Raw genomic sequence first — 17,017 nt, forward strand, 5'->3', positions numbered from 1 at the left:
GCTCCCATCATCACAAATAATGCCTATATTTACTCGGAGAAAACTGTGGTTGCTAAAACTCAAAATTTCTGGCAGAGATGCATTAAAGGTGCCCTTCGATTCGTTTGGATGAGACACTCTTGAGATGGAGAAATATCTAGATCGAAGCCGATCAAATAGTATAACTTAAACATCCCGAGTAATGTGTAATTTTTAGACTTGAGTCGATCGAATTTTACTCCAACTGTTCTTTTTTTGGGATTTGCCTTATAACATACACGCACATAACTGGGATTGAACCAAGAACCTCCCACTATAAGAATGAGAAAAGTACCACTCGACCAAAAACGCTCAACATTTTGATCTCTCCTAAATATAAGGGAGTACATTTGCGCACATGTAAGGAGAAACACAACCCGGTGCCTGGGGGGGGGGGGGGAGAAAAAAAAAAGAGAGAACAAATCGAATTTAGCTTATAGAGTTTAGACAAATAAATCACTGCACTTGTACGAGCGATTTCAGAAGAAGAAGAAGAAGAAGAACATCGATTGTGTACCTGAAGTAAAGAAGTAGGGATTTGAATAAAGCCCTGAAGTAACAGGTTTACATCTTCTAGAATCTGCACTGGAACGGGAGTTATGACATAGAGTACCCCTTTTGAGGCGTCTACTGCTCTCACAATACCTGAGGAGAAGAAAGGGAAATATTTTGAACCAAAACAAAATAACCAAAAAACGAAAAAGTAAATTATCAAACAAGAGTCCTGTTGTACTTCAATAAAGAGAAAAAAAACACTAGAAAAGATTCGGTGAACTAACCCAAGCCAACACAAGTAGGCAATTTCTCAGACGCTGAACTAACCGCCAGCCCAACAATAGTTGCATTCAAACTTCGATAAATTTCGTTCACCGGAACCTACCATAAATATATTCTACTGTCAAAAACACTTAATAATTTGTATATAATATGTACTCCAGTGAGGAAAAAAACAGGTGAGAACAAACACACACACACACACACACACACACACACACACACACACACACACACACACATATATATATATATATATATATATATATATATATATATATATATATATATATATATATGTCCCGGGCTAACCTTGTGGTAAAGGTGCTTAATTTTGACACTCGACACATCAACTCCATAAGGTGGGAGAGCACATAATGCAATAGCAAGTTCTTTAATTGTGGACATATTCCTATCACTCGGAAAACATTGCTTGAAATATGCCATCATACGCATATCTCGTAAAAGGCCCGAGTCCTTTTGTACCAGCATCCTAAAACAGAAACCAAACTTCAAAGATTTAGTTGAACCTTACAAAATTCTAGATATTAGAGCTTTTTTAATTTTTTTTAAAGAATAGTTCACATAATGAAAAAGCGTACGATCTCTTTAAATGATCCTGAAGAGCAGCATTGATCTCCATAACAGACACATCATCATCATAATTCCCCTCATTTAACCAAAAAGTTCCGGAAGGTAAGTTCTTGCTTTCGACGGATATACGAATATTGACCACATGGGTAGGAGATATATAATTTAGCATGTCGACCAATAGTTCATAACCAATACCTGGAGATTATAATAATATAGCATGTTATTGCTGTATAGTACAAGTAGCAAAATGTATTACAATGTTTTAACTTAACAAAGAGAAGCAAAAACAATGAACAAACCTTTTACCCAGCCAGGGGTATTTATGACAAGTGGCAACGAACAATCTCTGGAGAAACCTTTCGATCTATTACCGGACTCTGATCCAAAGAAAAAACACAAATCAGCAACAAAATAACCTAATCTATGTCCATCTGTCCTCATACACACACAAAACAAATAAAAACTGCACAAAATGAAAATTAGCGTACTCCAAAATAAAGTAGGGCAAATTACGGCCACCCCCTTGAGGTATGGCCAAATTACGAAAAGACCCCTCTTGTTTGGGTAATTACAGCCACCCACCTCCTTATAAATATTTTTACATAAAATTTATGTAATTCGGTTATTTACCGAACCAAATCGTATATTTAGTTCGGTAAACGGTATGAAATGTTGGCGTACTGAAATTTCGGTTCGGTTTAACCGAATAAACATCCCTAAATTTACCTCTGGAGGGGTCTTTTTGTAAGATAATACATAGTTGAGGGGGTGGCTATAATTACCCAAACAGGAGGGGGGTTTTCGTAATTTGACCATAACTCAGGGGGTTGGCTGTAATTTGCCCTAATAAAGTATTAAAAAAAATGTTTGAAGTATCACCTGTCCTGTTACCCGTGCGGTATTCTTTCAGATAGTGGTCGTACAGAGCCGATATATAAGACAAATAGGCTGATGGGTCCCTCTTTGAGGAGATGTCACCAAAGAAATAACACCTGAACATAAGGTAAATTTTTAGATTTGAGTATCATTTGTAAATTTGACGGGTACATTAAGTTTACATAGATAAAGCAATGACCACAGAATGAGATATTTAGTACATGTGAACTGTATAAAATGACTATGTGAGGTTCGAGCAGCCAAAGGCCAAAATCATGAAAAGATTGGAATATATTTGAAAATGTTGTTTAAAGATCACACTTCACACATTGCTAGGCCTGTAAATCAGGCTATGTGGGTCGATGCGAAAGTCAACCCAAAAAATATCGAATTTCAGGCTCCCGCCAAATGCGTACTTATGAGATCACTGTCCAAGCTGAACTGATGAAATATTACAAGCTCCTAGTTGAGTTAGACAAAAGCTGAATTGATGAAATATTACAAACTCTTAGTAGAGTCGGACAAGCCCAAACAACATTGTTTTTTTTATGTTTCATAAATCCTTATGCATTTTCAAAAAAAAAAATCAAAATTTGAATATACAAGTCATACCACTTTGAGATATGTCACTAATTTACAGAATATGATTCAACAGTTCAACTATAGAAATACGAGAAAAGCAAATGTTATCTTCATAGCATATCAATAGTACAACTCAATAAAGCATATCAAGGTAATAGTGCAAATCTAACTTATTAAACTTATCACACTAAATTACAAAATCCAAATATGCAGCAAAAAAGGAAAAGACAAACAGGACAAAGAAAAATTAATCAAAATGAACAAAAGATTTCATACCTCTCGGGTGTTTTCAAGCATGGAAGAGTTAGGTCTACATATAAAAAAAAATGAAAATAGTTATAAGAAATACGACACAAAAATAACAAAGAACAACCTTATTAGAATGGTCAAAACAGCAAAAAAAATGTATGTACCTGGTGTTATTTTATCGATCACAGTAAGTGATAGAAGACCAGGAGGAGTAAACTCTGTTTGCCCAACATCAGTGTCAAGGTAAGCCACTTTTTTGTGCCTGAAACGACGAGCTCGGATTTATGAGTTATGTGTTATGTGCTCCTTTTGAAGAAAATGTGTGTTACGTAATAGATATAATAGAGTTGTACAAAAGCCTTAACCGCAAAGTTTCGCCTCGTCATTTTATCAAACTACAATTCTTATTCCATCTGAAAAAAGGGCGAAAATCTCCAATTTTCCAGATTAAACACCTAGCAAAGCACATGGACAAACACATGTTTTAACATATAAACACTAGTAGGTTATCTGCATATATATATGTATGAATAAACATGTATCTCTGTATCTTTTTTTATTGTGTATTTATGAAAGTTCGGTAAAACTAAACTTACAATCCCTATAATACATTTTCACTACTGATCTGATCAGTTTTCTTCTTTAAACCATTCCTGGTTGATTTGATCATATGGTTAGCTAATACAATTATACATATAACAATCACACACACACTAACATACACACACCAAATACAACACTAAATTCAAGTTCGAATTTTGATGAGGATCACACATCCAACTGTAAGTAAATTTTGCCTAAATGCAATTACTCTTCGGAAACCGCTAGTTTTCCGAGTCAAATTACAACAACAACAGCAAAGCCAAGCCCGAATAATAATCAAACATATAAACATTTCAACATCATTGAATAAATTGAAAGTTGATCATTTTAAAAATAAAAAATAAAAAAAGCAGAAGAAAAAAGAAATTAATAAATTAAATATGGAGAGTACCTCTGGAGAAGAAGATTGAGGAGGTGGCGGGAGAAAGTAGTTTTGCCGCAATTCTTAGGGCCACATACAAAAACAACTGGAAAAGCAACGGAGCCACTGGCTATGGCGTCAACTGCATTTGACCATTCCTCAGGTATATATATTTTTGGTGACGGGCTTTCTGTTGGTTGATTATAGGTTTCGGAAGCTGCCGCTGCCGCTGCCGCCGCCGCCATATTTTCCGATCAGATTTCTTTGTTTTTTACAGTGAGGTTTATCGCAGCGCACCAAGTGTTTGTAAAATTGTAATGTGGGGTTTTAGGGCTAAGAGCAATATTTGGAAGACCATTGGGATTATTTCCATTTTATTTTGTGAAAATAATATATAGTTTAATTTAGATTAAAAAAAGGTTGAAATTTGAAGTAATGTTTTTTTTTTAAGTTTTTGGGAGGGGATAAAAATATATTGTTGCGATTAAATTATATTTAAAAGTGTTGAAAATATTTTAGAAAAAAAATTGAATGTTTTTTCGGTTTTTTTAGTGAATGCATTTTGAAGGAAGTCGAATTATTCCTGAAACGTGAGTTAAACTTTTTGAAATTGTTTTAGGAATTTCATTTTTTTTTTCTTCGGAAAGCAAACTGAAACCAGATAGTATGGTTTGGCCAAATTGTATATCGATCCAAACCTAATTCATTTGTATATATCTTTCACACTTGATATCTAATCGATCTGATTCAAGTTGGATTAGAAAGACAATTTAAATGACTACAAATTTGGTGTTTTGAATTTTGTTATATTCAAGCTGAAAAAATGGTCAAAATAATATTTGAAGCCAAAACGAAGTGCAACTGAACAACATTTAGCATTTCAGTTTGTAATTTAATTTTCTGCATTATTCAATAAAAATCGTTGGTTAAGAAAAAATAAAAGGTTAATTAATTAGAAAGTTAATATTAGGGTAAATTTCAACCGCCTAGAGATATGATCTAACAAAAAAAACCCTTCACTTTCCCATAATTACATCAACCACTCTGCAATTTGTACATTTCTTACATCAACACCCTTTTGTAGGCAGTTAGATGTAAGATATTTACAAACCACAGGGGGCTCGATTTAATTTCTCAACACAAAGGGGATTTTTGGTGATAACACTTTACCTCAGAAAGGTGGTTGTAATCTACCCAATATTATACAACTAAATACAAATTATATGATGTTTTATATTATATAAAGGTCAAAAAAAAAAAGGAATCATAATTGTTTTCTTAAACTTCAAATAGGTACTTATCATTAACATAGATTTTAGATTCCATTTAGTTAGTCGTGAGATATGTGAACTCAGGTGAAGCAATGGCAGTCTTCGAAGCCATAGAATTTGCTGGAGACCATCGATTGAGTCAGATTATTGATCGACAGTAATTCGAGCATATTTGTGGCCGATCTATTTACAGGAATATCATCGCTGATATTAAATGGATAAATCGCGGGTTTCGAAAAATTTAATGTTCGTCATTTTAAGAGGGATGGGTTTCAAAGAATTTAACGTTAATCGCATTGCAACCACCGTAAGATAACTAAGTTTTTGAATTTCATAATATGTAAAACCGATACTCTTCCAAACTATGTAGTCTCTAAAGTTCCATCCAAATTTGAGTTCCTCGACTAGAGCGACGCACAATGCTCTACCATGGTCCAATTACCAAGGCTTAACTAGTCTACCAAGTTGAAACAACACATACGAAGTTTCCGAAATTAACATAAATGACGAAAAAAAACGAAAAGAAAAGAAAGAGAAGCATAAAATTTGTATTGTTTCCAAGAACCTGTAATATAACATTGCCTGAACAAGCTGAGCTATCAAATAAAATGTGCTTGAACCCACCTGTCAAATTAAAAATAAAATAAAAAGTTGTGCATAAAATAAAAATAAATGAAATGAAATCTGCAGCATAATGAGTAGTTAACTCACCTTTATATCAGGCTTGACTAAAACTGTCTTTGTAATGCACTTCAACGATAGGTACGATTTACTGGTGCTAGAAATACAACAATACATCCGCTTGCAACTTCGTCGGAGCCAATTACTGAAGACAATTGAGTAGTTATATTAGGAACTTCTTTCACCGTCAATTTAGTTAACTCGAAATAAATTTAAACAGCTTTTTAACTTCATCAATCAATATCATGTTTCTTCGAAACATTATAAATATGATTTATTAACCAATATATAAAGCTCATACTAATTACTATATATAAGACTTGTTAAAAAATTGTTTTGAAAGGTAATTATGAAATATAAAATAAAAATAAAGTTGTAAATATATTTAATAACAAGTATTAATCAATAAAGTTGAAAAATTATCCCAATATAAATACATAATAATTTTGGAATACGTCAAATCTAAATTAAACTACAAATTTATATTAGAGGGTAATTACGTCATTTCTTATTAACGAGTACAAGGGGTTAAAGTGATACGAATCGAGAGTATAAAGGGGGCAAAATGACATTCAACGAGAGCAGAAGGGGGTAAAATGAAATTTATCGTAATATTTATAAACAGGCACTCACCGTAGTTGCGAGTCACTGCTGGAATTCCGAATCCAACAGATCCTGTGCTGACTTACTTTTGACCTGGTAGACCATCTTAGCCTGTCTCTCATGCAGTCCAGACAATGAAGAACTCTGCTGCTGCTGCCCACTGTACATTACTGCATTCCCAGATCCACCACCACGCCTATCGATCCATTTAGGAGGCGGTGAGGGAAGTGGGCCCCCCGTGTTCTGACCGGGTTGACCAGAATTTGACGATCTCGAAGATGATACTTGACCAGAATTTGGCCTGCTTCTAAAATTGCCTTCAAGTGTCAAAGCAGACATGCCGTTTCTTAGTTCAGGATACTGTTCCTGATATGTGTATCTATCATTTACAGGGACACCGTAAGTATTATTAGCACCACTGCTTATTGGAGGAGCATGAGGGCTGTATTGTCCATTGACAAAATTTGGGTCATCGTAATATCCTTGTTCGTTATAACCATATCGACCAGCACCTCCTCTTTCATACCCATATTGCCCTCTTTGCCCTCTTTCGTTCCCATATTGCCCTCTTTCATTTACATATTGCCCTCTTTCATTCCCATATTGCCCTCTTTCATTCCCATATTGCCCTCTTTCATAGCCAGTTGGTCCAGCTGGCCGCATCCTATTGGCTAATTGATTTCCCTGGAAATTGCGAGGATTTGTTGTCCGGTCTGACTTGATGTTCAGTGAGTTGTTGACCAGACGGTAAGCAGCTTCTCCCAATACAGAGCCAGATATTGCCCCAGATACTTGTGGTCTATGAAAAACATAAGTTCAAAACAGATCAAAACTTATAGTTTTACTAGTTTAAAGCTCAACTCGGGGATTCTAACTGCTAAATAAAGTCGAATATTTTATTGAACAATGCAGTTGTTTTAAATTATTCACAAGACAATTAGAATGAAAACTATTCATTTGTTATATATTGATATAGTTTCGTTACCTCTCTCTGACTTGCTGGTGCCTTCCACGGTTATCTTCATGCCATAATGCTGGTAATGGTTTTATGTCAATAGGCCTCAAAATCTGGAAATTAAGAAAACCCATTCAGAAATTACACATTTAAATAAAAAACGGCATTCCATCTGGTCTATTTCATCTTCCTCGTTTTCTTGGAACGAAATGAAGCCTCGTGTAATATACTAACGATATAATCTCCAGCCATAAATGACCGTAGGAAGTAAAACAGGATAGTTGCATACCTTATTAGGCATCTTTACACCTTCAGGTGGCTTTGGAATGTGAGCATGCGGAGCTGGATTAAGATAAGTGATATTTCTGCGAAATTGGATAAGCAAACTCTATATCTGGTTGAATTTGGTTCAAAAATCTTTGGTTTGCAAAGGCTTTCAATGTAACTTACAGAACTAGATTATTCGTGATGTCTTCGAACCCATTGACTGGGGAAGGGATCACTTGTCTCAAGCTATTTCTTTTAGTCAAAGACATGAATCCATTCATTCCACCACTGAAACAACCAGAAAAATGGAAACAGCTTACATGACATAAAATAGGGATTAATACCAACAGAAAAGAAGACTAGATAACCAACCTTGCAATAGTATCAATAGTCCACGGCAATTTTTCCATTACACAAAGGCGATAATAAATGGTAATTTGGGCTGCCAAATCATGAAGGGGATGAACATACAGCAAATCAGACATGATAGTATTTCGGAATTTCTCTTCCTCCTACAAAACCAGAACACGGACGAAAGAGAAGTATATTAACTAGTTACTCATTTTCCTTTTTTCAGAAATAAACAAATTTGTTGATTGCTCATCAAAGGTATATCAACTTATGTAACTCGATTTTTTATCCGTTTACCATTCTGTTCTGGAAGATTACCACTTAGAATGGGATCATTGTAAGCTGAGATTAATATTCAAATGTCAAATTATAAATCATTTCTTAAAACCTAATTAACCTATTGGGCATATGAAAAAATTCCAAATTTCGAGATAAGATATGGTCGTAATTTGGTTGGTATGTCTAGAACGCCTTCTATGTAGGAAAGCATATTTTAGCTTATCAGACTTCTCGCATGAATGCGGAGCATCAAACCGTCTCATTCAAATAAACAGATCTTCATGTTTTATACAACATTGTTAGGAATATACACATGCCCATAGAACAACGATGGCACCAAAGACGTGCTACAGATTAGGATAACCCAGGAAGGATAACCCAGGAAGCGAAATTGTGTGACATGTGTACAAATCACGAAGGAGAACCATGCTCATCCTTTTCTACGTTGTCCTTTGTAAAGGGACAAAGGACAGACGTTTGATTTACCACAAAGGATTGTTTAGTTTCCATCTTCTGTGAATAAGATCTCCTAGATGCAGGCAGTTTCATGAGGTACAAGGAAGCAAAGATACTAAAATATGCAAATAGGTTGTTTTTGATTTGGCAGGATATGTTTGGGTTGAATCTTTATGAACAACTACTTGATTAATAACAGTTGCATTTACAGTCTCTCTTTGGTGTAAGTCAGTAGTTCCGATAGGAGTCTACCTAAGGGAGATCTAGGGAGATTAGCAAGCATATGTTTGTAAGGAGTTCTTGTTCTCACTGCAAATCTCTTTTTTTTTTTTTACTTAATAAAAGTTCATTTTGAATAACATGAAAATAGAAGAATAAGAAAACTCATCATCTTTCATACCGTCAAGGTATTCTCAATCTTCTTTGTCTCGCCAAGCAGTTTATTCTCATCAATGAATGGCAATTTGGCGATACCCTATTGCACATGAAAGATATGGTGCTTTTCACTGGTCAAGTTATTTAAACACTATGGATCATGCAATGAAATAATAATCATAAGACATGGGAGATACCTGCCAAGCAAAGCGCTTTCCGTTCATGTCAATTTCAAAATCTGGTCACATAAGAGAACGAAATTACGTTTAGAAATAAAATATAAAGAAATATAAGCAAGCTCCAGCAAACAATTGACAATACCAGTTGGGTAGAAATTATAAATAGGTGATGCAGGATCAGTCATCAATTGCTTGTATCTTTCGGGAAGAGCAGTAGAACTATAAAATGGAAACAACATATAAGAAAATAACATCAAATACACAAAATATTCAGAGGCAACTCTCAACAGTTTTTCAGACAAGAGGAAGAGTGAAAAACCTTGCAGCTGGTAGGGTTCCTAATAGCTGATCGAAGGGTTTAAATGGCTTTCCAGGGAAAAAGGTTATCTCCAAATCAGCTAAGCCTTTAAGATCAGATGCAAATGGAGCATAATGATATGGATAGTACCTGGAGAAATGCATAACATGATCTGCGTTACATGATTATCGAATTATTTACTGAAATAATATTTGAATCATAATACACGGGCCTCACTACATGCAATGGTAAGGAAAATAAAATTATTTTCTTCTATAGAGGAGACATAATACACACCAAAGCCATGAGCAGACACCTTGGTAGTAATAGCGACAAACCCAGCACAGCCCTTCCACATACTTCAAAACCTACAAAAGAATATCAATTATCCTCCCTTATCAGCAGTAGTGAACGATAACAGCAAACAATGAAGCTGAACAGGATGAGCGAGATTTAAAGGGGAGCAAAACATATTTATAATGAAATTCCGAGTAAACTATTGCAATGATGAACAAAAATTTAATGTCAAAAGGAAATTGCAAGTGGTCATTACAAATATGCTTAGATTTTTCTATTTTGAGTTTATATATTTAATTAATTATCAATGGTAAATTCTCTTGCTTTTACATTATTTATCTACTAGGTATAATTTATCAACCTATGTTATTCATGTAGTTTTATTAATTACCATCAGTTAAAAATTAGATAATGGAATTTCGTAATCCCGATGAATTTATTTACTGCATTAATATATATTTTAAAAATAGTTAAAGTTACTTATAAAGTAAGATCAATTAAAAAGATCACTATCTATTATAAATGCAATGACTGTACTTACCACGTCCATTCTGATTTCATCAATCTTCTCTGGTTCTGATACACCAAATTTCTCAGAATAGTACCTCTCCTTATATCCAGGCTCCCCCAACTTCACCTGAGAGAATTAAAAATTGGGAATTGTTTAACATAGAGCCATTACCTACGTACATTTTAACAGAGAGGTCCATATAAAAGGAATTTTTTTTCTGTCATCATCACATAACATGTGACAGTATTCCAAAAAAAAAAAAAGAAATAGAGATTTCATAATCTGAACCTAACAACAATCATAAGAATCTAAGACACTGTCCAAATTTAGATAAACTCGCAGCGAAACTAAGACATGTCAAACTACATGCCGCTATCTGCAGTAAATAAAAGAAACTTTTAAAGTAAACACAGATTTGTGAAAAAATAATTTATTCCCAATCCTCACCTTTGAAGGTGCAATTTGCTGCAGTACAAAGCTTGATATTACAACTCAAAAATGTCTAATCATTTAATATATTTAACACATTGATTTTCAACGATTCTGATACAACAGAAGTTGCATATTGTGGTATTTATTCTGTTAGTGTTTTAAAATACATTTTGGTTAAACTGATTAAATAATATGTAATCCATGACTTTCACAATAACAAGCAATCACGATTCACTACAGTTATAGTTTTACTGACTCAAGTCATGATATGCAATAGAAATGTCAACTTTGAGATAATATTCAGATGAGAGTAGGCACCTTGTCCCCGGCTGAAGGTCGGGGCTCTAGACTAGTCTCTCCTCTTGCTTTCAGTTTCATCTCTTCATTGTTCTCATATGACTGAAAAAATAGAAGGAAAAAAAGGCCACAAAGGCTCTACATATTAAGAGAAGCAATGACAATTGACACCTTTGTGAAGCATTTAATGTGCATATGTAATATTTTACTCATAGAAACATAAGAAAATCTCAGAAAGTACCAAGCAGAATGAAACAAGGGAACATACATCCCAACAGAAAAGTAACAGCCACAATAGATAAACTTTAGTTACTTACAAATCTTTTGACATAACAAACATAAGAGAAAACGTTTCCTCCCACCTTCCAACACTCACGGACCTACAAACCCGCAAAACACACAAAAACCCTTCCATTTCAAATGGCACAAAAAAGGTACGCACGAAAATAGTGGGTTCTAGAAGAGAGCTATCCAATTTGTCAAGTCACCTTGAACAGTTAACCTATACTACACAGGTTTCACTTTATTTCAAAAAAACAGATAGGCCTTAATGTAAGTTTACAGTTCTAAATGTACAGGTAAAACTGCACCTATAGGCTAAATGTACAAATGAAGACACACATTATTGCATGTGGACCAAATCCTCAACATATTCCTACTGAAATAGAGTAACTTTATCTTGCCATATATTAATTATAAGGTTTATCTGACTTGCCACACAAACAAAATCAATAGACTAAAAGTTCAAACATATGCATAGCATTAAATTATACCCAACGGCCAACTCTAGTAACACTGTATTTAGTAGCTTATCAAACAAATCAGTATTATAAAAGCTCTTATGCAACAGAGTTATACATCCATCAAATATTCAACAGCAGGAAGTGACAGTGGTTGTAATATCAAGATTCTTTTTCACTTTTGTTATAACACAGACAATATTAACCAGCATGATAAGGGTAAGAATAAATGAACAGCGGACCTGCTGTATGCGAGTTCTCTTTCTAAATATCTGATCTTCATGCACTGCCACTGCCTGAACAAAGTGTTCAACACGCTCCAAGAATACCTGAAATATTGACAGATCTTGAAACTATTTAAACCTAATATTAGTTTTCCTGTATCTATGCAGAATCATTTCTTACTTTGACACCATCATATATCACATTATAAAATGACGAGAAGTTTCATCATAACTACCTCATAATATTGCAAAACTTCATAAAAGAAATATGTAATAATCATTTTCTGAACATATGATTCTACTATCCAAATTATTGACATCAACAAGACAACATAAAGAGAAGTTATTATGGAAAGAACATATAAAATTTTGAAACATAAAAACCTTAGGACTAAATTCTCAAAAATAATGATCTACAAATTTGATTGTCGGACCATCACCATTTCCAAATTCAATTCCCACGAAATCACAGATTTTCCATATTTACTGCGACAACGGCCCCAACTCATTCGTTTTACGTCATATCCCTACATCACCAACCCTAGCACCAAACACAGTTCAAGCAATCCCTAGTCACATAAAACAGAATACTATGATTCATGTAGGAAATCTTAATATGATTTAAGTGAGATCTTTATGTCCAAGAGAGACACTGAGAAGAGCTATTTTCTAATAGAATTAACTTATGTCAAGCATACTCATCAAATTGTGACGATTAAGAGTCAGAACACAAGGATCCGAAGAATACCAATGTTAGCAATAAAGGTAGCAAGAATAGTGATGACCTAAATACCAAGAATATAGGCTGGCTCAGGTCTGTTCATATTTGAAATCAAAACTCTGATCCACCCTCGAAGGAGATTGCATAAATTTTGCATTTCATTATTTAATTGCAGTTTGAGTTCTGATTCAGTCAATCCATAAAGCCTTGATATGTTCACGTGAATGTAAGGAGGTAGATGTAAGGAGTGTAAGCCATGGTGGTGGTTCATTTGGTGCATTCAAGAAATAGAAGTTAAAAAGCAATAATATTAATATATCATAACATCCATCACATGGCCAAGGAGAAGGCCAGTGATAATTGTGATGGAAGCGGCAAATTAGGTGGTGGAGAACAATGGGATGACAAGGAGAGGGTGGCTGAGTTCTCATAGTAGTGGTCAAGCAGTAGGCCAAGGGAAATACAGATGCGATGACGTGACAGTGAAAGACAAAACATGATTAAACAACAATTGGTAATAAGATGGCGACAAGTAAAGAACTAGTTTTTGTAGTCTTATACTGGAACTTTACTTCATTAAGAGGCATGCAGGGCCATGCATATTCTTGACCTAGTAAATAATTCACAGTTTAACCTAAAATCAAAATTACATGTCTCGCTGAGACAAGTTTAACTTGTACAGAAAGGCATTAACTTACCTCACCAGCATCAGTAAGATAACCACCCATTGCAGAAAATTCCCGCCGATATACAGACATGAGCAAATTTATGGCACCCTACAGCATTGAAAAATAAACGGAAACTTAATTAATGTTTCAAAAGACAAAGGGATAAATAAACGTATATATACATGTCAAATAATGACATGACAACATAAGAGCGGATCTGCTTGAAACCGCAATTAATGTCAGTGCATATGTTTTCATAAGGTTGACATCCAGAGAACAGCAAAAAACAAATATTAGATTCAACTGATTCTACAGGCGTATATACCTCTCTAATTTCAAGTGTGGGCATATGAGGAAGAAAGTCATTGCCGACAAAGAAACACAGAAACACAAAGTCATCCACCAGCCTATCGAAGTCAATTTCAAATGGAGGATTGGGAATATCCATCTCATATCCCAAATATTCTCGCAATACCCAAATGTTGAGAAACTGGCAACAAAATATAGAAATATCAGAAGAATAATCAATAACAATTAACAAGGACAGAAGCAAAAGATAACAATGAGATAATGGAGATATGATCTAGAGTTATCCAACCTGATACTTTTTCTTATAAATAGGGATATCATCTAAAAACTTCCCACTTGCATCTTGAATGCGGTCATTTGTTCCACCACGACATTCAGCAGCCAGATGACCGCCTTGACCACAGAGAAAACATTTTTCTTGGTGCCCAGGAGGATTAATTACCTGCACCATCAGAAAATTGAAAAAAGAGCCTTCTACTGAAAATGGAAGCTTAAGATTGGAGTTTTGTGCAGATACAAAAACAACTGACCTCCCTCAGTATTGAGAAATGGACTTCATGTGTAGCTAGTGACAGCATGATCAGGTCTGCATCCTATTTAAAACATATTTGAATTACTGTTTTAGCACATGGTAACTCAAGTATACGAGCCAAAAGGCACAAGAAAATATCATTTAGAGACAAGTGAAAGGTCAGCACGAATGACAAACATTTAGACAACATATTTCATTGTTTTTCTCATGCTCACCAGACCATATAGGCAGTGCCTTGTATTTGGATTGAATCCAGGAAGGTTGCGCTGTAAACGAATGTAAGACATGACTTTATGCTCGCCTTCACCAGGAACATTTGCATCAGAAAGAATAACCTTCAAAGAATCATCCAATGCAGCCTCATAAATAATTTACGAGAGACAAAAGTATCCTCAAAACCAGAAATTCAATGGAAAAGGCAAAAAACAGAAAGGATCACTCCACAAGACCGATCACCCCTCTTGAGAGACAAAACAGAAATGGAAAATCTAGTATGATGATTTTAAGCTAACCTTTAGAAAGCGCCATCCAGGAATGCTGTTCAACCTACACTGTACATAATACTGAAGGGCTACAGAGAGCACTGCCATAAATGGAGTGCCAGGGGTGATGACATTTGAATCAGATGTTTCAGTCTTTTCTTTGGGCAATAATTTTGCCCCCTCAAGGTCAAACTCTTTCCTCAATCTTTCTTCTTCAGCTTCCTGACACGAGAAAATAGCACATAGGTCTTGAATAACTAATATGGACTATCAAAACTTATAAGGTAACACAACTTGCAAATTGCAATTCTTCCATATATACAGAATACATACAGCTTCTGCAGCATCCTTAGCTGCCCTGAAACGTCGCGATCTTTGCTGGTTCATTTTGGCCCTAGGAGCCACACCATCTGCATAGTAGAAAGAGGACTGATACTAAGTTTGATCCGCAAACCTGTAGAATTATAATAAAGCAGCTTACCAATTGCCATATAAAGGAGCTTTCTCGGACGAACCAATGACACGAGGTGGTCGATGTAATCAAAGATAGATTTAAATACATCATCGTAAGTGGCAGGTGCAGGCTGCATTAAAGAGGGAAAAAAACATTATGTAGTTGCAAAGCCGACAAAATATCGGTGTCACTCAGTAAGTGGGAGGAAGAAGTTTATTTTTTGAAAAAGTGGCCCTCATTTAATTTCATCGTACTCAACAAACAACTCTCATGAGCTTATAAATAAACGACAAATTAATTGTCCAATCGGTCTTGGCATAAAAACTTAAAAAGTCAAAACTAACTAAAAGCAGCTGAAATGTAAAGATTCTCTAAGAAAATACTGTTCTGTACTAAATTGTTTTTGCCGACTTCTACAAGTTCTTTCTAAGCTAAATATAAACCCTGAACATGGAAGCTATCCTAGAGGAAGATATCGAATACAACGAAATCAACTTTTATAATGAGCTAATCTACCGATTCTTGTGAAACGGTAGTCGAAGTCGGGTCCGTAACATAAATATCCGGAATTCAATAGCAAAGGGAAAACACATACTTTCTTATATCAGATTACATTTCAGACAGATATATATATATATATATATATATATATATATATATATATATATATATATATATATATATATATCGTCTGTAAAATTTAAGCAAACATTTCTGCAACAACACACTTCCTTGTTCAAGTTGTTTCTACTTCAAAAAAAAAAACCACAAAATCCCAGTAATCACCATTGCTACCTAATATAATTGAAGTAACGGAGATACGGAAAAATAAAAAAATAATGTTCAAAACAGGGTTGAATTAATTACCTTGCCTTCGGGGTGGAAACATGGGTGAATAATACCATTCATATCCAAATACAAGTTATCGAACTCAATTCCGTTAGGGTTTGGCCTGGACACATCGACGGGCAGTGGAGCACCGTTGGCGGCGTTTCTAGGTTCTTCCTCCACCACGTCGACGATACACTTAGGGTACCGATCTGCCAGCCACCGGTAAAAAGCGGGAACCCCCATCGCCGGGATATCGGAGTGGGAGATGGTTGGACTTACGCCTCCGGAAGAAAAATGTTACTGTTAGTGATTACTATGTGTGTTTGTGTGTGTGTGTTTACAAGTTATGTTAGTAATTACTGCTCTCTCTAATTTGGAATTCGTTGATCTGAAAAAATACCCACCGATGGTGTTTATGTAAATATATTTACTATATATAAAATATAATATAATATGTCTGTATATATATATATACTATATATATGTGCTTAGAATTCACTAATCTTCTAGAATTAGTAGAGTACATTCTCGAGAAAAATGAAGTACCATTGAATTTGGAATTTCTGTCACCTACAAATTTTCTCTTTGGGGGATACAAATGTGTTTGAAATTGCATTGAAATGTTTTTGAAATTGTGAAATGAAATAACAAGGGACTTTTTCTTTATAAGGAAATAAATATTTTAATGAAGAATAAAATCGAACTTACGAGCGGTTTGACTTTTCGTAGTCTTTATCGGTTTTTTCT

At 34.8% G+C, this 17,017-nt stretch overlaps 2 protein-coding genes across 2 annotated transcripts; both read right to left on the bottom strand.

Annotated features, from left to right (window-relative positions):
* Positions 1-119: 119 nt before the first annotated feature.
* Positions 120-4,428, bottom strand: LOC105958468 (polynucleotide 5'-hydroxyl-kinase NOL9). The gene is made up of 10 exons (XM_012982469.2): positions 4,088-4,428; positions 3,258-3,355; positions 3,121-3,154; positions 2,266-2,378; positions 1,686-1,763; positions 1,395-1,581; positions 1,105-1,285; positions 798-894; positions 536-663; positions 120-402 (listed from the first exon to the last, which is right to left on the bottom strand). Exons 1-10 carry the CDS (start codon positions 4,300-4,302, stop codon positions 349-351), a joined length of 1,185 nt encoding a protein of 394 aa, XP_012837923.1. The 5' UTR covers positions 4,303-4,428; the 3' UTR covers positions 120-348.
* A 1,208-nt stretch (positions 4,429-5,636) lies between these two features.
* Positions 5,637-16,727, bottom strand: XRN4 (exoribonuclease 4). Its single transcript, XM_012982470.2, has 24 exons — positions 16,307-16,727; positions 15,467-15,569; positions 15,319-15,395; positions 15,016-15,207; positions 14,719-14,838; positions 14,502-14,564; positions 14,261-14,413; positions 13,988-14,152; positions 13,693-13,770; positions 12,292-12,378; positions 11,331-11,411; positions 10,611-10,706; positions 10,070-10,140; positions 9,794-9,922; positions 9,617-9,693; positions 9,493-9,533; positions 9,321-9,395; positions 8,207-8,346; positions 8,018-8,122; positions 7,857-7,932; positions 7,598-7,680; positions 6,643-7,411; positions 6,040-6,154; positions 5,637-5,952 (listed from the first exon to the last, which is right to left on the bottom strand). The coding sequence occupies exons 1-22, from the start codon at positions 16,511-16,513 to the stop codon at positions 6,655-6,657; spliced, it is 2,976 nt and encodes a 991-aa protein (XP_012837924.1). The 5' UTR covers positions 16,514-16,727; the 3' UTR covers positions 5,637-5,952; positions 6,040-6,154; positions 6,643-6,654.
* Between the last annotated feature and the right edge of the window lie 290 nt (positions 16,728-17,017).

The sequence above is a fragment of the Erythranthe guttata genome, chromosome 14 (assembly GCF_056151865.1).
Source record: "Erythranthe guttata isolate IM_541 chromosome 14, IM_541, whole genome shotgun sequence".
Lineage (NCBI taxonomy): Eukaryota > Viridiplantae > Streptophyta > Magnoliopsida > Lamiales > Phrymaceae > Erythranthe > Erythranthe guttata.

Excerpts from the sequence above, each read along its gene's own strand:
- LOC105958468 (XM_012982469.2), bottom strand. The coding sequence starts at position 4,302 with ATGGCGGCGGCGGCAGCGGCAGCGGCAGCTTCCGAAACCTATAATCAA. Across the intron at positions 1,764-2,265 it reads CCGCACGGGTAACAGGACAG|AGTCCGGTAATAGATCGAAA; the intron begins GTGATACTTCAA and ends TCTTTGGATCAG. Across the intron at positions 1,286-1,394 it reads CAGGATCATTTAAAGAGATC|GATGCTGGTACAAAAGGACT; the intron begins GTACGCTTTTTC and ends TTTCTGTTTTAG.
- XRN4 (XM_012982470.2), bottom strand. The coding sequence starts at position 16,513 with ATGGGGGTTCCCGCTTTTTACCGGTGGCTGGCAGATCGGTACCCTAAG. Across the intron at positions 13,771-13,987 it reads CCACACTTGAAATTAGAGAG|GGTGCCATAAATTTGCTCAT; the intron begins GTATATACGCCT and ends TCAATGCTGTAG. Across the intron at positions 12,379-13,692 it reads ATCTTACTGATGCTGGTGAG|GTATTCTTGGAGCGTGTTGA; the intron begins GTAAGTTAATGC and ends TCAATATTTCAG.